This window comes from Protopterus annectens, chromosome 4.part0 (assembly GCF_019279795.1).
Source record: "Protopterus annectens isolate FY-2018-M chromosome 4.part0, PAN1.0, whole genome shotgun sequence".
Taxonomy (NCBI): domain Eukaryota; kingdom Metazoa; phylum Chordata; order Ceratodontiformes; family Protopteridae; genus Protopterus; species Protopterus annectens.
The window spans coordinates 976,075,549-976,101,734 of NC_056733.1; the positions used below are offsets into that span (position 1 = coordinate 976,075,549).

A 26,186-nucleotide genomic window follows, 5' to 3' on the forward strand; every position below is an offset into this window, starting at 1 on the left:
TTTGTCACATTCTTTCAGCAATACATTATTTTAACGTATTTATTGGAAATATATGAATTTAAGTAGCTATATAAATGTTGCACCTGTCAAATGTAGGTTTCTCCCCTGCATCAAATGCATCCTGTAGATCTTTTACTAAATTGGCTTGTCCTGGCAATCGGAACAGTCCAACTTCTTGTAAACCTTGTTTACGAATAAAGCCGACACATTGTTCTACTATCATGGGGGCCACCTTATCGCCATATCGTTTTTCATAACGGATAGTGTCTTCCAACTTTTGACCAAATACACCTAGAAAACCAAGAATACATGAGTTGACAAGATTACTTTAACATCTTTGGTTTTGCACAGTGGTCCAATTTCCACTTTTTATCCTAAAGTCTCAATATACTCTTCAAGGGTATTTGCTATCTGTTGCCAAAAATGTATCACTAGACATTAATAAAGTGAGGCTACTCTTTCGCTCTGTGTTCATAAACATTTCCACTGTTGTTTGTCAAAAGGATACAGGTACTATCAAGATGAGAACAAACAATCTGAATAACATCTCTTTTACTGAAATATTAGCAATGGTTTTATCTTCTTTATGTGTGTGATAACCAATTTATAATGATTACTTATGCATTTAAATCTGATGTGGACATTTGTATATGTTTTCCATGTGATGTTTATTTTATTGTTTGAAAATTTCAATCTTCGATAAAACATGTTTAAAAGAGAAATAAAAGAAAAATAGAAAAACACCGATTGTTCACACAGCTATGACCTCGCAGTAGAGCTGACGCAGTGTAAAAACAATTCTGAAAGCTGAAACCTTGAGGATTTCCATGGGTTGAACATTTGAACATACACTGATCTCCCCTTTCATATACAATAAGAAGCAGCCCATCTTTGTTAGCCATCAGTGGAGTATCCTTAGCAAATTCCCAGAGGTGGCCCTGGTCACGAAACCATCCATTTTGACAATGGCAGCTCCAAAGGACAATCTTTCTGTGGAAGAAATATCTAGTTTATCAAAGGTAAAAGGTATTTAACTAAGACCAGGCAGCCATGATACATATGCTATCTACATCATCCACTTCAGTATCATGCAGAAAAGTTGATGATGTGGCCCGAGCTCCATGAGAATATAGGTTTGGGATGTTTGGTAATGCTGTTCTGCTTTTAGATAACAGACATTTATATAGTTTTCTTGCCATATAGAGTGTGTAACTTGGGACACAATGATCTCTTTTCTCTGGGGGCATAGGATACAGCTGTTCACTCTTTCTGACTGACTCCATTTTATTAAGGTAAAAATGTTGTTACCTATCAAACTGACAGTGGAATAAATACTCACCTCTGTTAGAGCAAGATGGAAAGAAATCTGGAAAGTTAATGGTCTGGATCATTTAACACTCCATAGCTACTTTGACATACAGTTTTGACTTTCAAGCACTTCCAGAGTTGAAGAAGTGTATATCTGGAACTTTACACTGTAATCTGTATATTCTTGCCCTAGACGCTCAGTTTGTGGTCGAAAAGGGTCTTTGGGATAGCTCACTCACTGGGTTAACAAGCAGCAAACAGATAAATAAGGCTGATTACTCTATGAGATCCTTCTTACTGAAACTAGAACAAATTAAAGAAGTGTCTTCCATGAGTGAAAGTTTGTATCTGCCATGGCTGTGTGACAGAAAGGTGACAGAACAGAACTGAGTCTGACCAAAGGCTTTAGAAAATGTTACCTTTGATGAAGGTGTTGCTGCCCATTATGGAAGTGAGTGATGTGGACTAAGCACCTGCTAAACCTTGATGCATTTACATCTAAAGCCCCTGTAAAAAAATTCTGAAAGATATTCTAGAACTGTGGAAAGAGGTGCTATCTCTGAACTTAGCTATCAGCCCACAAAATTCAGAAAATCATTCAGTTGTCCTCAGAGGGGTTTTGGTGGATGATTTATGCAATGATCTAACAATACTGAAAACCTTTATTGGGTACAATAAATTCCTAGCTATACATGAAACTGATGAAACCATGCAGCCAGTTTCAGGGTACTGAGGTCCGACTGATATTTATCACAGCAGTGAGACAGCAGGTGTTTAAATAGATGAACATGTAGTCACTGTTCTGTAATGTACAGATGCAGTAGTTAAAACTTAGACTGTTAGCTTATATGATAACAACTGCTCTCCTTTCATGAGTAAAACGCAGGTTCAGAGATAGTAAGAGGTTTGGACTCAAGGCGAATTCATCATAAAATCATGCATGATCAGAACAAGAAAAATTACTGGAAGATTTCTGTTTTATTAATTACAAGGGTGCAGTTATTATTGTATACGGTAACATTCTAGTCAGAACAGTAGATAAACTTTGTACTCGGTAAGGTCTTAACATTAAAACAATTTCAGTGGTAACACACACTGGTGATAATATAAAAACTGTTTCAGTAGTAACACACAACGGTAAGGCCTTAATATTAAAACACTTTCAGTGGTAAGGCACAACGGTAAGGCCTTAATATTAAAACATTTCAGTGGTAACACACAACAGTGAGACCTTAATATTAAAATAATTTCAGTGGTAACACACAACAGTAAGGCCTTAACATTAAAACAATATCAGTGGTAACACACAACGGTGAGGTCTTAACATTAAAACAATTTCAGTGGTAACACACAAAGGAAAGGCCTCAATATTGAAACAATTTCAGTGGCAACACACAACGGTAAGGCCATAATATTAAAACAATTTTGGTGGTAACACACAACGGTGAGGCCTTAATATTAAAACTATTTCAGTGGTAACACACAACAGTGAAGCCTTAGTATTAAAACAATTTTAGTGGTAACACACAATGGTGAGGCCTTAATACTAAAACAATTTCAGTGGTAACACACAACGGTGAGGCCTTAGCATGAAAACAATTTCAGTGGTAACACACAACGGTAAGGCCTTAATATTAAAACAATTTCACTGGTAACACAATGTTAAGGCCTTCATAAAAAATTTCAGTGGTAAAACAGAATGGTAAGGCCTTAATATTAACACAATTTCAGCGGTAACACACAATGGTAAGGACTTACTAAAACAATTTCAGTGGTAACACACAGTGATAAGACCTTAATAAAACAATTTCAGTGGTAACACACAATGGTAAAGCCTTAATAAAGCAATTTCAGTGGTAACACACAGCGGTAAGGCCTTAATAAAACAATTTCAGTGGTAACACACAGTGGTAAGGCCTTAACATTAAAACAATTTCAGTGTGGTAACACACAGCGGTGAGGTCTTAATATTAAAACAATTTCAGTGGTAACACACAGCGGTAAGGCCTTAATATTAAAACAATTTCAGTGGTAACACACAGCGGTAAGGCCCTAACATTAAAACAATTTCAGTGGTAACATACAATGGTAAGGCCTTAGTATTAAAAAATTTCATTCGTAACACACAGCGGTAAGGCCTTAATAAAACAATTTCAGTGGTAACACACAGAGGTAAGGCCTTAATAAAACAATTTCAGTGATAACACACAGCGGTAAGGCCTTAATAAAACTATTTCAGTGGCAACACACAATGGTGAGGCCTTAACATTAAAACAATTTCACTGGTAACCCACAATGGTAAGGCCTTAACATTAAAACAATTTCAGTGGTAACACACAATGGTGAGGCCTTAACATTAAAACAATTTCAGTGGTAACAAACAGCGGTAAGACCTTAATAAAACAATTTCAGTGGTAACACACAGCGGTAAGGCCTTAATATTAATACACTTTCAGTGGTAACACACAACAGTGAGGTCTTAACATTAAAACAGTTTCAGTGGTAAGACACAACAGTAAGGCCTTAATAAAACAATTTCAGTGGTAATATACAATGGTAAGGCCTTAACATTAAAACAATTTCAGTGGTAACACAATGGTAAGGCCTTAATTAAACAATTTCAGTGGTAACACACAATGGTAAGGCCTTAATATTAAAACAATTTCAGTGATAACACACAATGGTAAGGCCTTAATAAAACAATTTCAGTGGTAACACACAATGGTAAGGCCTTAATAAAACAATTTCAGTGGTAACACACAGCGGTAAGGCCTTAACATTAAAACAATTTCAGTGGTAACACACAACAGTAAGGCCTTAATATTAAATCAATTTCAGTGGCAACACACAATGGTAAGGTCTTAATATTAAAACAATTTCAGTGGTAACACACAATGGTAAGGCCTTAATAAAACAATTTCAGTGGTAACACACAGCGGTAAGGCCTTAATAAAACAATTTCAGTGGTAACACACAATGGTGAGGCCTTAACATTAAAACTATTTCAGTGGTAACACACAATGGTAAGGCCTTAAAATTAAAAAATTTCAGTGGTAACACACAATGGTGAGGCCTTAAGATTAAAACAATTTCAGTGGTAACACACAGCGGTAAGGCCTTAATAAAACAATTTCAGTGGTAACACACAGCGGTAAGGCCTTAATATTAACACACTTTCAGTGGTAACACACACGGTGAGGCCTTAACATTAAAACAGTTTCAGTGGTAAGACACAACAGTAAGGCCTTAATAAAACAATTTCAGTGGTAACACACAATGGTAAGGCCTTAACATTAAAACAATTTCAGTGATAACACAATGGTAAGGCCTTAATATTAAAACAATTTCAGTGGTAACACACAATGGTAAGGCCTTAATAAAACTATTTCAGTGGTAACACACAATGGTAAGGCCTTAATGCTAAAACAATTTCAGTGGTAACACAAAGTGGTAAGGCCTTAACATTAAAACAATTTCACTGGTAACACACAATGGTAAGGTCTTAATATTAAAACAATTTCAGTGGTAACACACAATGGTAAGGCCTTAATAAAATAATTTCAGTGGTAAAACACAGCGGTAAGGCCTTAACATTAAAATAATTTCAGTGGTAACACACAGCGGTAAGGCCCTAACATTAAAACAATTTCAGTGGTAACACACAACAGTGAGGCCTTAAAATTAAAACAATTTCAGTCATAACACACAATGGTAAGGCCATAATATTAAAACAATTTTGGTGGTAACACACAGCTGTAAGGCCGTAATATTAAAACCATTTCAGTGGTAACACACAACGGTGAGGCCTTAATATTAAAACAATTTCAGTGGTAACACACAACAGTGAAGCCTTAATATTAAAACTATTTCAGTGGTAACACCCAACTGTGAGGCCTTAACATGAAAACAATTTCAGTGGTAACACACAATGGTAAGGCCTTAATATTAAAACAATTTCACTGGTAACACAACGGTAAGGCCTTCATAAAACAATTTCAGTGGTAACACAGAATGGTAAGGCCTTAATATTAACACAATTTCAGCAGTAACACACAATGGTAAGGCCTTACTAAAACAATTTCAGTGGTAACACACAGTGATAAGACCTTAATAAAACAATTTCAGTGTTACACACAATGGTAAGGCCTTAACATTAAAATAATTTCATTGGTAACACACAAGTGTAAGGCCTTAATATTAAAACGATTTCAGTGGTAACACACAACTGTAAGGTCTTAATATTAAAACAATTTCAGTGGCAACACACAACAGTAAGGCCTTAATATTAAAACAATTTCAGTGATAACACACAACTGTGAGGCCTTAACATTAAAACAATTTCAGTGGTAACACAATGGTAAGGCCTTAATAAAACAATTTCAGTGGTAACACACAATGGTAAGGCCTTAATATTAAAACAATTTCAGTGGTAACACACAATGGTAAGGCCTTAATAAAACAAGTTCAGTGGTAACACACAATGGTAAGGCCTTAATAAAACAATTTCAATGGTAACACAAAGTGGTAAGGCCTTAACATTATAACAATTTCAGTGGTAACACACAATGGTAAGGCCTTAATAAAACAATTTCAGTGGTAACACACAATGGTAAGGCCTTAATAAAACAATTTCAGTGGTAACACACAGCGGTAAAGCCTTAACATTAAAACAATTTCAGTGGTAACACACAACAGTAAGTCCTTAATATTAAATCAATTTCAGTGGCAACACACAATGGTAAGGCCTTAATATTAAAACAATTTCAGTGGTAACACAAAGCAGTAAGGCCTTAACATTAAAACAATTTCACTGGTAACACACAATGGTAAGGTCTTAATATTAAAACAATTTCAATGGTAACACACAATGGTAAGGCCTTAACAAAACAATTTCAGTGGTAACACACAGCGGTAAGGCCTTAATAAAACAATTTCAGTGGTAACACACAATGGTGAGGCCTTAACATTAAAACAATCTCAGTGGTAACACACAATGGTAAGACCTTAACTTTAAAACAATTTCAGTGGTAACACACAACTGTGAGGCCTTAACATTAACACAATTTCAGTGGTAACACAACGGTAAGGCCTTAATAAAACAATTTCAGTGGTAACACACAATGGTAAGGCCTTAATATTAAAACAATTTCAGTGGTAACACACAATGGTAAGGCCTTAATAAAACAAGTTCAGTGGTAACACACAATGGTAAGGCCTTAATAAAACAATTTCAGTGGTAACACACAGCGGTAAGGCCTTAATAAAACAATTTCAGTGGTAACACACAGCAGTAAGGCCTTAACATTAAAACAATTTCAGTGGTAACACAAAGCAGTAAGGCCTTAACATTAAAACAATTTCACTGGTAACACACAATGGTAAGGTCTTAATATTAAAACAATTTCAATGGTAACACACAATGGTAAGGCCTTAATAAAACAATTTCAGTGGTAACACACAGCGGTAAGGCCTTAATAAAACAATTTCAGTGGTAACACACAATGGTGAGGCCTTAACATTAAAACAATCCCAGTGGTAACACACAATGGTAAGGCCTTAACATTAAAACAATTTCAGTGGTAACACACAACTGTGAGGCCTTAACATTAAAACAATTTCAGTGGTAACACAACGGTAAGGCCTTAATAAAACAATTTCAGTGGTAACACACAATGGTAAGGCCTTAATATTAAAACAATTTCAGTGGTAACACACAATGGTAAGGCCTTAATAAAACAATTTCAGTGGTAACACACAGTGGTAAGGCCTTAACATTAAAACAATTTCAGTGGTAACACACAACAGTAAGGCCTTAATATTAAATCAATTTCAGTGGCAACACACAATGGTAAGGCCTTAATATTAAAACAATTTCAGTGGTAACACAAAGCGGTAAGGCCTTACCATTAAAACAATTTCAGTGGTAACACACAATGGAAAGGCCTTAACATTAAAACAATTTCAGTGGTAACACACAATGGTGAGGCCTTAAGATTAAAACAATTTCAGTGGTAACACACAGCGGTAAGGCCTTAATAAAACAATTTCAGTGGTAACACACAGTGATAAGGCCTTAATATTAATACACTTTCAGTTGTAACACACAACGGTGAGGCCTTAACATTAAAACAGTTTCAGTGGTAAGACACAACAGTAAGGCCTTAATAAAACAATTTCAGTGGTAACACACAACGGTAAGGCCTTAACATTAAAACAATTTCAGTGATAACACAATGGTAAGGCCTTAATATTAAAACAATTTCAGTGGTAACACACAATGGTAAGGCCTTAATAAAACAATTTCAGTGGTAACACACAATGGTAAGGCCTTAATACTAAAACAATTTCAGTGGTAACACAAAGCAGTAAGGCCTTAACACTAAAACAATTTCACTGGTAACACACAATGGTAAGGTCTTAATATTAAAACAATTTCAGTGGTAACACACAATGGTAAGGCCTTAATAAAATAATTTCAGTGGTAAACACAGCGGTAAGGCCTTAACATTAAAACAATTTCAGTGGTAACACACAGCGGTGAGGTCTTAATATTAAAACAATTTCAGTGGTAAAACACAGTGGTAAGGTCCTAATATTAAAACTATTTCAGTGGTAACACACAGCGGTAAAGCCCTAACATTAAAACAATTTCAGTGGCAACATACAACAGTGAGGCCTTAAAATTAAAACAATTTCAGTGATAACACACAATGGTAAGGCATTAATATTAAAACAATTTCAGTGGTAACACACAAAGGAAAGGCCTCAATATTGAAACAATTTCAGTGGCAACACACAACGGTAAGGCCATAATATTAAAACAATTTTGGTGGTAACACACAACTGTAAGACCTTAATATTAAAACCATTTCAGTGGTAACACACAACGGTGAGGCCTTAATATTAAAACAATTTCAGTGGTAACACACAACAGTGAAGCCTTAATATTAAAACTATTTCAGTGGTAACACACAACTGTGAGGCTTTAACATGAAAACAATTTCAGTGGTAACACACAATGGTAAGGCCTTAATATTAAAACAATTTCACTGGTAACACAACGGTAAGGCCTTCATAAAACAATTTCAGTGGTAACACAGAACAGTAAGGTCTTAATATTAACACAATTTCAGCAGTAAAACACAATGGTAAGGCCTTACTTAAACAATTGCAGTGGTAACACACAGTGATAAGACCTTAATAAAACAATTTCGGTGGTAACACACAGTGGTAAGGCGTTAACATTAAAATAATTTCATTGGTAACACACAAGGGTAAGGCCTTAATATTAAAACAATTTCAGTGGTAACACACAACGGTAAGGCCTTAATATTAAAACAATTTCTTTGGCAACACACAACAGTAAGGCCTTAATATTAAAACAATTTCAGTGGTAACACACAACTGTGAGGCCTTAACATTAAAACAATTTCAGTGGTAACACAACGGTAAGGCCTTAATAAAACAATTTCAGTGGTAACACACAAAGGTAAGGCCTTAATATTAAAACAATTTCAGTGGTAACACACAATGGTAAGGCCTTAATAAAACAAGTTCAGTGGTAACACACAATGGTAAGGCCTTAATAAAACAATTTCAGTGGTAACACACAGCGGTAAGGCCTTAACATTAAAACATTTTCAGTGTGGTAACACACAGTGGTAAGGCCTTAATATTAAAACAATTTCAGTGGTAACACACAGCAGTAAGGCACTAACATTAAAACAATTTCAGTGGTAACATACAACGGTAAGGCCTTAGTATTAAAAATTTCACTGGTAACACATAGCGGTAAGGCCTTAATAAAACATTTTCAGTGGTAACACACAGCAATAAGGCCTTAATAAAGCAATTTCAGTGGTAACACACAACGGTAAGCTCTTAACATTAATACAATTTCACTGGTAACACACAACCGTGAGGCCTTAACATTAAAACAATTTCAGTGGTAACACACAATGGTAAGGAATAAATAAAACAATTTCAGTGGTAACACACAGCGGTAAGGCCTTAATAAAACAATTGCAGTGGTAACACACAATGGTGAAGCCTTAACATTAAAACTATTTCAGTGGTAACACACAATGGTAAGGCCTTAAAATTAAAACAATTTCAGTGGTAACACACAATGGTGAGGCCTTAAGATTAAAACAATTTCAGTGGTAAAACACAGCGGTATGGCCTTAATAAAACAATTTCAGTGGTAACACACAGCGGTAAGGCCTTAATATTAATACACTTTCAGTGGTAACACACACGGTGAGGCCTTAACATTAAAACAGTTTCAGTGGTAAGACACAACAGTAAGGCCTTAATAAAACAATTTCAGTGGTAACACACAATGGTAAGTCCTTAACGTTAAAACAATTTCAGTGATAACACAATGGTAAGGCTTTAATATTAAAACAATTTCAGTGGTAACACACAATGTTAAGGCCTTAATAAAACAATTTCAGTGGTAACACACAATGGTAAGGCCTTAATGCTAAAACAATTTCAGTGGTAACACAAAGTGGTAAGGCCTTAACATTAAAACAATTTCGCTGGTAACACACAATGGTAAGGCCTTAATAAAATAATTTCAGTGGTCAAACACAGTGGTAAGGCCTTAACATTAAAACAATTTCAGTGGTAACACACAGCGGTAAGGCCCTATCATTAAAACAATTTCAGTGGTAACACACAACAGTGAGGCCTTAAAATTAAAACAATTTCAGTGATAACACACAACGGTAAGGCCATAATATTAAAACAATTTTGGTGGTAACACACAGCTGTAAGGCTGTAATATTAAAACCATTTCAGTGGTAACACACAATGGTGAGGACTTGATATTAAAACAATTTCAGTGGTAACACACAACTGTGAGGCCTTAACATGAAAACAATTTCAGTGGTAACACACAATGGTAAGGCCTTAATATTAAAACAATTTCACTGGTAACACAATGGTAAGGCCTTCATAAAACAATTTCAGTGGTAACACAGAACGGTAAGGCCTTAATATTAACACAATTTCAGCAGTAACACACAATGGTAGGGCCTTACTAAAACATTTTCAGTGGTAACACAGTGATAAGACCTTAATAAAACAATTTCAGTGTTACACACAATGATAAGGCCTTAATAAAACAATTTTGGTGGTAACACACAGCGGTAAGGCCTTAACATTAAAATAATTTCATTGGTAACACACAAGGGTAAGGCCTTAATATTAAAACGATTTCAGTGGTAACACACAACAGTAAGGTCTTAATATTAAAACAATTTCAGTGGCAACACACAACAGTAAGGCCTTAATATTAAAACAATTTCAGTGGTAACACACAACCGTGAGGTCTTAACATTAAAACAATTTCAGTGGTAACACACAATGGTAAGGCCTTAATAAAACAATTTCAGTGGTAACACACAGCAGTAAGGCCTTAATAAAACAATTTCAGTGGTAACACACAATGGTGAAGCCTTAACATTAAAACTATTTCAGTGGTAACACACAATGGTAAGGCCTTAAAATTAAAACAATTTCAGTGGTAACACACAATGGTGAGGCCTTAAGATTAAAACAATTTCAGTGGTAACACACAGCGGTAAGGCCTTAATAAAACAATTTCAGTGGTAACACACAGCGGTAAGGCCTTAATATTAATACACTTTCAGTGGTAACACACACGGTGAGGCCTTAACATTACAACAGTTTCAGTGGTAAGACACAACAGTAAGGCCTTAATAAAAAAATTTCAGTGGTAACACACAATGGTAAGTCCTTAAAATTAAAACAATTTCAGTGATAACACAATGGTAAGGCTTTAATATTAAAACAATTTCAGTGGTAACACACAATGTTAAGGCCTTAACTAAACAATTTCAGTGGTAACACACAATGGTAAGGCCTTAATGCTAAAACAATTTCAGTGGTAACACAAAGTGGTAAGGCCTTAACATTAAAACAATTTCAATGGTAACACACAATGGTAAGGCCTTAATAAAATAATTTCAGTGGTCAAACACAGCGGTAAGGCCTTAACATTAAAACAATTTCAGTGGTAACACACAGCGGTAAGGCCCTAACATTAAAACAATTTCGGTGGTAACACACAACAGTGAGCCCTTAAAATTAAAACAATTTCAGTGATAACACACAACGGTAAGGCCATAATATTAAAACAATTTTGGTGGTAACACACAGCTGTAAGGCCGTAATATTAAAACCATTTCAGTGGTAACACACAATGGTGAGGCCTTGATATTAAAACAATTTCAGTGGTAACACACAACTGTGAGGCCTTAACATGAAAACAATTTCAGTGGTAACACACAATGGTAAGGCCTTAATATTAAAACAATTTCACTGGTAACACAATGGTAAGGCCTTCATAAAACAATTTCAGTGGTAACACAGAACGGTAAGGCCTTAATATTAACACAATTTCAGCATTAACACACAATGGTAAGGCCTTACTAAAACAATTTTAGTGGTAACACACAGTGATAAGACCTTAATAAAACAATTTCAGTGTTACACACAATGGTAAGGCCTTAATAAAACAATTTTGGTGGTAACACACAGCGGTAAGGCCTTAACATTAAAATAATTTCATTGGTAACACACAAGGGTAAGGCCTTAATATTAAAACAATTTTAGTGGTAACACACAACGGTAAGGTCTTAATATTAAAACAATTTCAGTGGCAACACACAACAGTAAGGCCTTAATATTAAAACAATTTCAGTGGTAACACACAACTGTGAGGCCTTAACATTAAAACAATTTCAGTGGTAACACAATGGTAAGGCCTTAATAAAACAATTTCAGTGGTAACACACAATGGTAAGGCCTTAATATTAAAACAATTTCAGTGGTAACACACAATGGTAAGGCCTTAATAAAACAAGTTCAGTGGTAACACATAATGGTAAGGCCTTAATAAAACAATTTCAATGGTAACACACAGTGGTAAGGCCTTAACATTAAAACAATTTCAGTGGTAACACACAATGGTAAGGCCTTAATAAAACAATTTCAGTGGTAACACACAATGGTAAGGCGTTAATAAAACAATTTCAGTGGTAACACACAGCGGTAAGGCCTTAACATTAAAACAATTTAAGTGGTAACACACAACAGTAAGGCCTTAATATTAAATCAATTTCAGTGGCAACACACAATGGTAAGGCCTTAATATTAAAACAATTTCAGTGGTAACACAAAGCAGTAAGGCCTTAACATTAAAACAATTTCACTGGTAACACACAATGGTAAGGTCTTAATATTAAAACAATTTCAATGGTAACACACAATGGTAAGGCCTTAATAAAACAATTTCAGTGGTAACACACAGCGGTAAGGCCTTAATAAAGCAATTTCAGTGGTAACACACAATGGTGAGGCCTTAACATTAAAACAATCTCAGTGGTAACACACAATGGTAAGGCCTTAACATTAAAACAATTTCAGTGGTAACACACAATGGTAAGGCCTTAATATTAAAACAATTTCAGTGGTAACACACAATGGTAAGGCCTTAATAAAACAAGTTCAGTGGTAACACACAATGGTAAAGCTTTAATAAAACAATTTCAGTGGTAACACACAGTGGTTAGGCCTTAACATTAAAATAATTTCAGTGGTAACACACAACTGTGAGGCCTTAACATTAAAACAATTTCAGTGGTAACGCAACGGTAAGGCCTTATTAAAACAATTTCAGTGGTAACACATAATGGTAAGGCCTTAATAAAACAATTTCAGTGGTAACACACAGCGGTAAGGCCTTAACATTAAAACAATTTCAGTGGTAACACACAATGGTAAGGCCTTAATATTATATCAATTTCAGTGGCAACACACAATGGTAAGGCCTTAAGATTAAAACAATTTCAGTGGTAACACACAGCGGTAAGGCCTTAATATTAATACACTTTCAGTTGTAACACACAACGGTGAGGCCTTAACATTAAAACAATTTCAGTGATAACACAATGGTAAAGCCTTAATATTAAAACAATTTCTGTGGTAACACACAATGGTAAGGCCTTAACATTAAAACAATTTCAGTGATAACACAATGGTAAAGCCTTAATATTAAAACAATTTCAGTGGTAACACACAATGGTAAGGCCTTAATAAAACAATTTCAGTGGTAACACACAATGGTAAGGCCTTAATACTAAAACAATTTCAGTGGTAACACAAAGCAGTAAGGCCTTAACATTAAAACAATTTCACTGGTAACACACAATGGTAAGGTCTTAATATTAAAACAATTTCAGTGGTAACACACAATGGTAAGGCCTTAATAAAACAATTTCAGTGGTAAAACACAGCGGTAAGGCCTTAACATTAAAACAATTTCAGTGGTAACACACAGTGGTGAGGTCTTAATATTAAAACAATTTCAGTGGTAAAACACAGTGGTAAGGTCCTAATATTAAAACAATTTCAGTGGTAACACACAGCGGTAAGGCCCTAACATTAAAACAATTTCAGTGGTAACACACAACAGTGAGGCCTTAAAATTAAAACAATTTCAGTGATAACACACAATGGTAAGGCATTAATATTAAAACATTTTCAGTGGTAACACACAAAGGAAAGGCCTCAATATTGAAACAATTTCAGTGGCAACACACAACGGTAAGGCCATAATATTAAAAAATGTTGGTGGTAACACACAACTGTAAGGCCTTAATATTAAAACCATTTCAGTGGTAACACACAACGGTGAGGCCTTAATATTAAAACAATTTCAGTGGTAACACACAACGGTGAAGCCTTAATAATAAAACTTTTTCAGTGGTAACACACAACTGTGAGGCCTTAACATGAAAACAATTTCAGTGGTAACACACAACAGTAAGGCCTTAATATTAAAACAATTTCACTGGTAACACAACAGTAAGGCCTTCATAAAACAATTTCAGTGGTAACACAGAATGGTAAGGCCTTAATATTAACACAATTTCAGCAGTAACACACAATGGTAAGGCCTTACTAAAACAATTGCAGTGGTAACACACAGTGATAAGACCTTAATAAAACAATTTCGGTGGTAACACACAGCGGTAAGGCCTTAACATTAAAATAATTTCATTGGTAACACACAAGGGTAAGGCCTTAATATTAAAACAATTTCAGTGGTAACACACAATGGTAAGGCCTTAATATTAAAACAATTTCTTTGGCAACACACAACAGTAAGGCCTTAATATTAAAACAATTTCAGTGGTAACACACAACTGTGAGGCCTTAACATTTAAACAATTTCAGTGGTAACACAATGGTAAGGCCTTCATAAAACAATTTCAGTGGTAACACACAATGGTAAGGCCTTAATATTAAAACAATTTCAGTGGTAACACACAATGGTAAGGCCTTAATAAAACAAGTTCAGTGGTAACACACAATGGTAAGGCCTTAATAAAACAATTTCAGTGGTAACACACAGCGGTAAGTCCTTAATATTAAAACAATTTCAGTGGTAACACACAGCAGTAAGGCACTAACATTAAAACAATTTCAGTGGTAACATACAACGGTAAGGCCTTAGTATTAAAAATTTCACTGGTAACACATAGCAGTAAGGCCTTAATAAAACATTTTCAGTGGTAACACACAGCAATAAGGGCTTAATAAAGCAATTTCAGTGGTAACACACAATGGTAATGCCTTAACATTAATACAATTTCACTGGTAACACACAACCGTGAGGCCTTAACATTAAAACAATTTCAGTGGCAACACACAATGGTAAGGCTTTAACATTAAAACAATTTCAGTGGTAACACACAATGGTGAGGCCTTAACATTAAAACAATTTCAGTGGTAACACACAGCGGCAAGGTCTTAATATTAATACAATTACAGTGGTAACACACAACGGTGAGGCCTTAACATTAAAACAATTTCAGTGGTAAGACACAACAGTAAGGCCTTAATAAAACAATTTTGGTGGTAACACACAATGGTAAGGCCTTAATATTAAAACAATTTCAGTGGTAACACAAAGCGGTAAGGCCTTAACATTAAAACAATTTCACTGGTAACACAATGGTAAAGTCTTAATATTAAAACAATTTCAGTGGTAACACACAATGGTACGGCCTTAATAAAACAATTTCAGTGGTAACACACAGCGGTAAGGCCTTAATATTAAAACAATTTTGGTGGTAACACACAGCGGTAAGGCCCTAACATTAAAACAATTTCAGTGGTAACATACAATGGTGAGGCCTTAACATTAAAACAATTTCATTTGTAACACACAGCTGTAAGGCCTTAATAAAACAATTTGAGTTGTAACACACAACGGTGAGGCCTTAAAATTATAACAATTTCAGTGGTAACACACAATGGTGAGGCCTTAACATTAAAACAATTTCAGTTGTAACACAGTGGTAAGGCCTTAATAAAACAATTTCAGTCGTAACACACAGCGGTAAGGCCTTAAAATTAAAACAATTTCAGTGGTAACACACAATGGTGAGGCCTTAACATTAAAACCATTTCAGTGGTAACACACAATGGTAAGGCCTTAATAAAACAATTTCAGTGGTAACACACAGCGTTAAGGCCTTAATAAAACAATTTCAGTGGTAACACAACTTTGTATGCTACTGTTGGTCATCACAGGTGTCTGCCAAAACCTTAGACTGAAGTGGCAGCACATTTTTCCTTTCCTCTCTCTCTCTTTCTTTCTTTCTCTTTATTTCAGTTAAACCACAACATGTATGGAGTACTAACTTAATACATCATCCATACATTCTAATCCAAAATCTCATTTTCTTGGTAGTTCCTGCTTTTTTCATAACAGTTCACTTCACTATGGCCTGGCCGTTACTGTAAATTCACATTGCCTGTTAACCAAAACATCTATCTTACAAAAATTGCTTGGTTAGCTATAATAACAACTCTTCTTATTTAAATAGGCTAACATCATTTGCAGCCATTTGTATGACTATACACCTCAGATAGTGAATGATTACATTTACAAATAATGGCCCAGAAATGTGTCTCAGTTCACTGGTATAAGAAACACACAGTGTAACCTTTTTTCTACCCTCTCAACTGCTTCGCTCAAGAATCAAAAACAAGAAACAATTAGGAACAGCTTCTAAATATTTCTCTTATATACTTAAAAATGTATAGAACAACAAGCTTTGCATTATCATGCATTTTCTGAAGGACATAAAGTCTGAAACTCACATGTCTGACATTATTTAGTGACTGTAATATAAAACAATTTGCCAGACAGCCACCCATTTTACAAGAATCAGACCAAATTAATTCTCAATTTCTTTGTTCAAAAATTCTGGACAAAGCCAAAACTAATAGAGGGGGCAAAAGTGACAAATTTAAAATATTATTTTTATTTATTTATCAAGTAAAACCAATGTAGAAAGTGTTTCTTTAAAAGGTGACCCAAGAGTACTGTTTGAGTGACTCTCACAGTCACACTGTTGGCAAATGGAGTTGGGAGGATTCAAATCCTGTACCTTTGACTATAACAATCAATTCATTAACAGCTAAGAGCCTTAAGTGCCAGACAGCTGTAATTCACTTAAAATATTAACAGAAATACAATGGGTGTTGAATGGAAATTCACTTTCCAAACAATACGGACTATGAAACCCGAATGACTGATTTACCAAAAACGGAAGTTAAGGAGGGTCAGCCAGTCGGTGTGGGAGATAAAGGCTCCAAGGTCTTGATGAGTTGCCTCAGGGATACCTGTTTTCATTCTTTCTACTTGCAATTGTGTGACTCTGAGCAAGTTACTTAAACAGAAACCTTTAAATGGGGGGAAGGGAGGACATTGCACATACACTTTTACTTGTTGCTAACTCTAGGAAAATACATCTCCTCTGACTACTGCTTAAAAATGCAATAAAACATTGTCTGATAACTGCTTAAAAATGTAGTAAAAGACATCTGGAAGTATTTCTCCTGACTGATGCTAAAAAACATAGTAAAAGGTATCTCAGAGTGTTTTCAAAGCACCTGCACTTCCCATGCTCTAAGAACACGGAGTGGGCGTACCTGTGCGTACCTGGGCAGAAGGTGTTAACTGTGCCTGCATTCACACAGTTTGGCGAGATACTTGTAGTATTGCAGAGACAAGAGCACTCAGGGGTGCACACAATTTCATGGGGGACTTGTGGACCCCCCCCCCATTCCACCCCCTCCAGTGCTGCCTAGGCAAAACACACTGGTAGAATTAATACAGGCTATGTATAAGGACCCAATTTTTATTTATTTATTTATTTGTTTTTATTTTACATTTCTTAACTGGGTTAGTCTGGCTGAGCTTTTGGCTCATTTTCAGCAGAGACCCGGATTATACACTAAGAACAGTGTTTAGACTCACAGAGGGGTTCCCAGTGAGAGTGGGTGTCAATAAGAGTTCAGCTTTGTGTCCCCTACTGATTATACTGGTCATGAACTACATAAGTAAATAAGTTGTTGGAGATGGATAAAGAAGGTTGCTGTATGCAGACTGTGGCATTATAGGCAGACTCTGATCAAGAACTTCAGCAAATGATAGGGGAATAGAAATCAAAATGGAAGGCACATGGGATGACACTGAGTAAGAAGCTAAAACATGAGATAGAAGGGAAAGAGTGAAGTAGTTTAAGAGCTTCAAGTATCTGGGAGGGGTGGTTGAGAAGAAGGGAAGTATGAATGAGGACAACACCAAAGCTAGAATCAGAGGAGTGTAGCCAACAAGTGCAGGTGTAGCATACGACAAAAGAATGCCAAAGAAGCTAAAAAGTAAGGTGTACAGAACAGTGGTGTGCCCAGAACTACTGTATGGTACAGAAACCTGGGCAGTAAAGGCAGAGCAGATGAGAAAGCTAGAGGTGATGGAAATGAAGTGCCTGAGATGGGTGGTATGATGCACACTGTGGGACAGACGAAGAAATGAGGACATCAGAGCAGACATCAAAATAGCGCCAATTGCAGAGAAAGTCAAAGAGAACAGATTATGCGGTTTTGGACGCATGCAGAAAAGCACAAGATGATTTGGTGAAGAAAATTGGGAGAGAAGATAGGAGGAAGCGAAGAGAAAATCAGGATTCCCAGCAAAGAATTGTTTGAGAGAAGACCTGTCTCATTCAGGCATGGCTGTTGAAGAAGGCAGGAGGGAAGCAATGAGTCTGCAAATGTGTTGACAGTTTGACGGGAAAGTGCAGAAAAATGGGAAAAATGCAATTGATGTTAATGATGATGAGTCAAGAATAAAGATGTCCGATCACTTGACCTCTGCTGTTTCACTTCATGACATCACTCTCTTTATATGTTCACAAATGAGGAAAACATTTGCTTTTCTAATATCTTTGTCTATCCCCTCTATTTATGCTGCCAAATGCTTTATTATGTATTTATGCACACCATTTATTTTTCATAAATGCTTTAGTTTAGTTTAGTGTGTTACTGTTATATATACTAATTATGAGTCATATGTAACACTTTTAGTGTCACTCATGCAGCAGGTAGCACACCCACCATTGGTGCAGAAGGCTGTGAGTTCTTTTCCCACACCAGGTGGATGAATTGCTGAGACTGCAGTACAACACAAGGAGGTTGCTACCCTCCTGAGTGTGCCATCTTTTGTATAAGATGTTAAACCGAGGCCCCATCTGTCTGAGGTGGTGGTAGCTCAGGTGGATGTAAAAGGTCCCTTGGCACCTATAGAAAAGATTAGGGGAAGTTTTCCTTAATGCCCTGGCCAAATTTCCCCTACTAGTATAAATATCAAGTCAGGTCTTCCTTGAAAAGTGACAACTAGCCTTAGTGTGACTAACCTGGTTTACAAAAGGCTGAATAAAAGTTTATCTTGGCATTTTTTTAGCCTAGTTTGGTTGGTTGTTTGGTTGGTTGGTTGGTTGGTTGTGCAAACTGTAGAAGACAAAATCCTCCAAAGCTAGTTACAAAAACAAAATCACCACTGATTCTAAAGACAACCACAAAGGATTCTATAGCTATGTCAAGAATCTCAATGGCAACACTCAGATATGCTCTGAGTTACAGCACAATGACACTAAATATATAGAACCAACTGATATTGTCAACATCCTGACAGATAGGTTCAGTGCTAACGTTACCCTGCTCTCACCCCCTAAAGGGCCCATCTCTATACCGGAAGAATGCATAGTTCCTGTAATCATGGCTGCAAAGGTTAAAAACCACACTCTCCAAAGCCAAGAACACAGCATCCATGGGACCTGACAACATCCCAGGCTGCGTTCTACATGAACTGCAGAATGTAATGGCACCCCACCTAAGCACCATATTCAATCTTAGCCTCATCTCAGGCTTTGTGCCCACTGAATGGTGCACAGCAATGGTTATTCCACTCCACAAAGGGGGAGACACCACGGACCCCAGGAATTTCCACCCCATTAGCCTAATGAGCCTGGTCTGCAAGGCCATGGAATGTGTCATCATGGATCTTATACACAAAAACATTGGTAATCTCTAAACTCTGGACCCCACCCAGTTTGGGTTTGTAAAAGGTAGATCATGTCTCCTAAACCTGATAGACTTCTTTGAAGCAGTCACCAAAGCCGTAGATGAGGGTAAGGTGGTTCACACATCCTATCTAGATCTCGCCAAGGCTTTTGACACCACCCCCCACTCTGGAATTATAGATAAACTCACTAAACTAGGTATAAATCCCTATGTCACAAGATGGGTTGCCATCTGGCTCACTGACAGAACCCACACTGTGAAAGTAGCAGACTCCAAATCCGACTTCAGACCAGTGACAAGTGGAGTACGACAGGGTTCAGTCCTGGGTCCTCTCCTGTTTGGTATCTACTTTTCTGAAGTATGGGCTAACACAGAAGGTCTTTGGTTAATGAAGTTCGCAGATGACTGCAAACTAGGAGCCATAATCAAAACTCCTAACAATGTGGACATCCTACAAAAGGGCCTCACGGAGACAGATGCCTGGTGTCAAAGCCATGGCCTCAAGCTCAATGCCAAAAAGTGCATTGCCATCTCCTTTGGTAAAAACTCTGTGCCCATGAGTCTACTTAACACCAAAAGTGTGATAAGAGACCTTGGGACACAGGTGGACAGTAGTCTCTCCTTTGATAATCACATCACCACAGTAGTCAGGAAATCCTTCTACGTGGCACACCTCATCACAAAAGGTTTCTCATCCAGGAAAAAAGAGGTCATTGTTCCCCTCTACTTGTCACTCATTAAACCCATTATAGAGTACAATGACCCTTTTGGTATGTACCTCACAAGACATCTACAACAACTGGAAAGGCCGCAGAAATACCTCACAAAGAGGATTACCAGCCTCAAGCAGATGCCCTACGCAGACTGTCTCAAAAAACTCCTGCTTTGCTTCGTCGCATATCGCCTACTCAGAGGTGATCTATGCCTAACATACAAAGCTATGTCAAACCCAGAGCTGTTGGGCATGCTCCACTTAAAGAACTCCCAATCCCTCCGAGCTACACACTATAGGGACCTAAACCTTGTCACCACAATAAACAGAACATGCCGGAGGGATAGATTCCTGTCCGAAAGACTTCCCATACTCTGGAACAAACTACCTGTCTATATCAAACAAAGCTCCTCATTAGCACTCTTCAAGAAAAATCTTGATGATTGGATGGGAAAAAGGAAATTAACCCTGGGGATCACTTCTGTGTCTCTGCTTGATAGCAGCACAGGAAAATAATTTTCTTGGGTGGCGAAAGTCAGAGTACCTTTTTGGAAAATAATTTTCTTGGGTGGCGAAAGTCAGGGTATCTTCTTGGCTAGGCTTGTATAGGTCCTAGGACCAATAGCCTAGTACCTACCTATGAACCTATGAACACCTTTATTTGACAGATGTTTTGAGGAAATCCTACAGTTGATTTTTGTAAGTCTCTGAATTCTGGCGTAATTATTATTTTTACCCATCAATGGAAACACATCAGGAGTAAGAATAATAAATTAGGGGGATCATGGGGTGGAGAATGACCACAGAAAACATATTTTTGGTAGTTTGGTGTTCTGCTCTTCTTGCTTTGTCTTGTTTTATTTATCTGGAAACAGCCCATGATTTTATTTTATTTTGGTCTACAGAACATGTGTGGGTGAAATACTTGGTTCCATGCATTTTCCCTTTAGACATTTAAGATTTAAAATCATTCCTACAGTTATTAAATTAAATCCATATTAAAATATGTAATTCACTAATGTCCCTTGCAGTGCTAATGTCCTTGTATTTTCTCAGATGTTGAGACCTAAAATGGCCTGATGGGGTTGTCATGCTGGAGTGATTTTGTTTCTCAGTCTGCTGAGAGGATCCACTGCCCTGATCACTCTACAATGGCACCACCCAATGTGAATGAGAAAGGGGGTGTAGACAAGAGTGCTTCTTAATGTAATAGTATAACACTATCTGCGGTGGTGTAGCGGTAGCGTTGTTGCCTCACAGCAAGAGATTCTCCCGTTCGATTCTCAGCTAGTGTGTGGGGAGTGCCTTTTGTGTGGAGTCGACTGGCGTTTCGAAAGACATGCGTGAATGGGCATGCCTTCGTTGAAGGTTGGGCGTCGAGCTGGCAAATCGGCACCATGAAAATCTACTGCCAATCAGTAGCAGACCGGAGTTCTGCTGTGTTGACGCCTAACGGGGAAAAGCCGAAAGACAACAACATAACACTCAGAGTTACACTGCCAAACACAAACTGTAGAAAGCAAAAGCAGAAGTTTCTAAAAATAAGTCGTCTGTCACTGAATACACATTCTCATTTCTAGCCCTCAAAGTTTGGGAAGAACTTTTAACTCATTAACACCTCTGAGCTGAGGAATGCATGCCACAAGCAGCCAACAGACCTTACATTCCAAAGAATTTTCTGAAAAATAAAGTTAAAAGAAACATAAGCAAAGAGAAATGTAAATACCTTGTGAGCAATAAATGTTAAATGAAAGATACAAAAGGAATGATACGAACAAAGGCGTTCCTTACCGCCTTCATTACAGCGATAACGAATGTATATCTAGTGTCCTTACCGCCTTCACTACAGTCATGATAATGAATGTATATCTAGTGTCCTTACCGCCTTCACTAGAGTCATGATAATGAATGTATATCTAGTGTCCTTACTGCCTTCATTACAGTCATGATAATGAATGTATATCTAGTATCCTTACCGCCTTCACTACAGTCACGATAATGAATGTATATCTAGAGTCCTTACCGCTTTCACTACAGTCATGATAATGAATGTATATCTAGTGTCCTTACCGCCTTCACTACAGTCATGATAATGAATGTATATCTAGTGTCCTTACTGTATTCATTACAGTCATGATAATGAATGTATATCTAGTGTCCTGACTGCCTTCATTACAGTCATGATAATGAATGTATATCTAGTGTCCTGACTGCCTTCACTACAGTCATGATAATGAATGTATATCTAGTGTCCTTACTGCCTTCACTAGAGTCATGATAATGAATGTATATCTAGTGTCCTTACTGCCTTCACTACAGTCATGATAATGAATGTATATCTAGTGTCCTTACTACCTTCATTACAGTGATAATGAATGTATATCTAGTGTCCTTATTGCCTTCACTACAGTCATGATAATGAATGTATATCTAGTGTCCCTAATGCCTTCATTACAGTCATGATAATGAATGTATATCTAGTGTCCCTAATGCCTTCATTACAGTCATGATAATGAATGTATATCTAGTGTCCTTACCGCCTTCACTACAGTAATGGTAATGAATGTATATCTAGTGTCCTTACCGCCTTCACTACAGTCATGATAATGAATGTATATCTAGTGTCTTTACTGCCTTCATTACAGTCATGATAATGAATGTATATCTAGTGTCCTTACTGTATTCATTACAGTCATGATAATGAATGTATATCTAGTGTCCCTAATGCCTTCATTACAGTCATGATAATGAATGTATATCTAGTGTCCTGACTGCCTTCACTACAGTCATGATAATGAATGTATATCTAGTGTCCTTACCGCCTTCACTACAGTCATGGTAATGAATGTATATCTAGTGTCCTTACTGTATTCATTACAGTCATGATAATGAATGTATATCTAGTGTCCCTAATGCCTTCATTACAGTCATGATACTGAATGTATATCTAGTGTCCTGACTGCCTTCTCTACATTCATGATAATGAATGTATATCTAGTGTCCTTACTGCCTTCACTACAATCATGATAATGAATGTATATCTAGTGTCCCTAATGCCTTCATTACAGTGATAATAAATGTATATCTAATGTCCCTAATGCCTTCATTACAGTGATAATGAATGTATATCTAGTGTCCCTAATGCCTTCATTACAGTGATAATGAATGTATATCTAGTGTCCTTACTGCCTTCACTACAGTCATGATAATGAATGTATATCTAGTGTCCCTAATGCCTTCATTACAGTGATAATGAATGTATATCTAGTGTCCTTATTGCCTTCACTACAGTCATGATAATGAATGTATATCTAGTGTCAAAACTGCCTTCACTACAGTCATGATAATGAATGTATATCTAGTGTCCCTAATGCCTTCATTACAGTCATGATAATGAATGTATATCTAGTGTCCCTAATGCCTTCATTACAGTCATGATAATGAATGTATATCTAGTGTCCTTACTGCCTTCACTACAGTCATGATAATGAATGTATATCTAGTGTCCTTACTGGCTTCATTACAGTCATGATAATGAATGTATATCTAGTGTACTTAGTGTCTTCACTACAGTCATGATAATGAATGTATATCTAGTGTCCTTAATGCCTTCATTACAGTCATGATAATGAATGTATATCTAGTGTACTTAGTGTCTTCACTACAGTCATGATAATGAATGTATATCTAGTGTCCTTACTGCCTTCACTACAGTCATGATAATGAATGTATATCTAGTGTCCCTAATGCCTTCATTACAGTCATGATAATGAATGTATATCTAGTGTCCCTAATGCCTTCATTACAGTGATAATGAATGTATATCTAGTGTCCTTACCGCCTTCACTACAGTCATGATAATGAATGTATATCTAGTGTCCCTAATGCCTTCATTACAGTCATGATAATGAATGTATATCTAGTGTCCCTAATGCCTTCATTACAGTCATGATAATGAATGTATATCTAGTGTACTTAGTGTCTTCACTACAGTCATGATAATGAATGTATATCTAGTGTCTTTACTGCCTTCATTACAGTCATGATAATGAATGTATATCTAGTGTCCTTACTGCCTTCACTACAGTCATGATAATGAATGTATATCTAGTGTCCCTAATGCCTTCATTACAGTCATGATAATGAATGTATATCTAGTGTCATTACTGCCTTCACTACAGTCATGATAATGAATGTCTATCTAGTGTCCTTACTGCCTTCACTACAGTCATGATAATGAATGTATATCTAGTGTCGCTAATGCCTTCATTACAGTCATGATAATGAATGTATATCTAGTGTCCTTACTGCCTTCATTACAGTCATGATAATGAATGCATATCTAGTGTCCCTAATGCCTTCATTACAGTGATAATGAATGTATATCTAGTGTCCTTACTGCCTTCATTACAGTCATGATAATGAAGGTATATCTAGTGTACTTAGTGTCTTCACTACAGTCATGATAATGAATGTATATCTAGTGTCCTTACTGCCTTCACTACAGTCATGATAATGAATGTATATCTAGTGTCCTTACTACCTTCACTACAGTCATGATAATGAATGTATATCTAGTGTCCCTAATGCCTTCATTACAGTCATGATAATGAATGTATATCTAGTGTCCTTACTGCCTTCATTACAGTCATGACAATGAATGTATATCTAGTGTCCCTAATGCCTTTATTACAGTGATGATAATGAATGTATATCTAGTGTCCCTAATGCCTTCATTACAGTGATAATGAATGTATATCTAGTGTCCCTAATGCCTTCATTACAGTCATGATAATGAATGTATATCTAGTGTCCTTACTGCCTTCACTACAGTCATGATAATGAATGTATATCTAGTGTCCTTACTGCCTTCACTACAGTCATGATAATGAATGTATATCTAGTGTCCCTAATGCCTTCACTACAGTCATGATAATGAATGTATATCTAGTGTCCTTACTGCCTTCATTACAGTCATGATAATGAATGTATATCTAGTGTCCCTAATGCCTTCATTACAGTCATGATAATGAATGTATATCTAGTGTCCTTACTGCCTTCATTACAGTCATGATAATGAATGTATATCTAGTGTCCTTACTGCCTTCACTACAGTCATGATAATGAATGTATATCTAGTGTCCTTACTGCCTTCACTACAGTCATGATAATGAATGTATATCTAGTGTCCCTAATGCCTTCATTACAGTCATGATAATGAATGTATATCTAGTGTCCTTACTGCCTTCACTACAGTCATGATAATGAATGTATATCTAGTGTCCCTAATGCCTTCATTACAGTCATGATAATGAATGTATATCTAGTGTCCTTACTGCCTTCATTACAGTCATGATAATGAATGTATATCTAGTGTCATTACTGCCTTCACTACAGTCATGATAATGAATGTATATCTAGTGTCCCTAATGCCTTCATTACAGTGATAATGAATGTATATCTAGTGTCCTTACTGCCTTCATTACAGTCATGATAATGAATGTATATCTAGTGTCCTTACTGCCTTCATTACAGTCATGATAATGAATGTATATCTAGTGTCCCTAATGCCTTCATTACAGTCATGATAATGAATGTATATCTAGTGTCCTTACTGCCTTCATTACAGTCATGATAATGAATGTATATCTAGTGTCCTTACTGCCTTCACTACAGTCATGATAATGAATGTATA

General features: G+C 36.4%; 1 protein-coding gene across 2 annotated transcripts in view; it reads right to left on the reverse strand.

The window, feature by feature from the left end:
* The window catches only part of LOC122799706 (rho GTPase-activating protein 24-like), a 1,273,531-nt gene that overhangs the window by 272,611 nt on the left and 974,734 nt on the right, over positions 1 to 26,186 (reverse strand). For both annotated transcript variants that reach the window (XM_044068942.1, XM_044068943.1), the window contains one exon: positions 84 to 291. In XM_044068942.1, the coding sequence (XP_043924877.1) occupies positions 84 to 291 (208 nt within the window). The remainder of the gene's footprint in view (positions 1 to 83; positions 292 to 26,186) is intronic.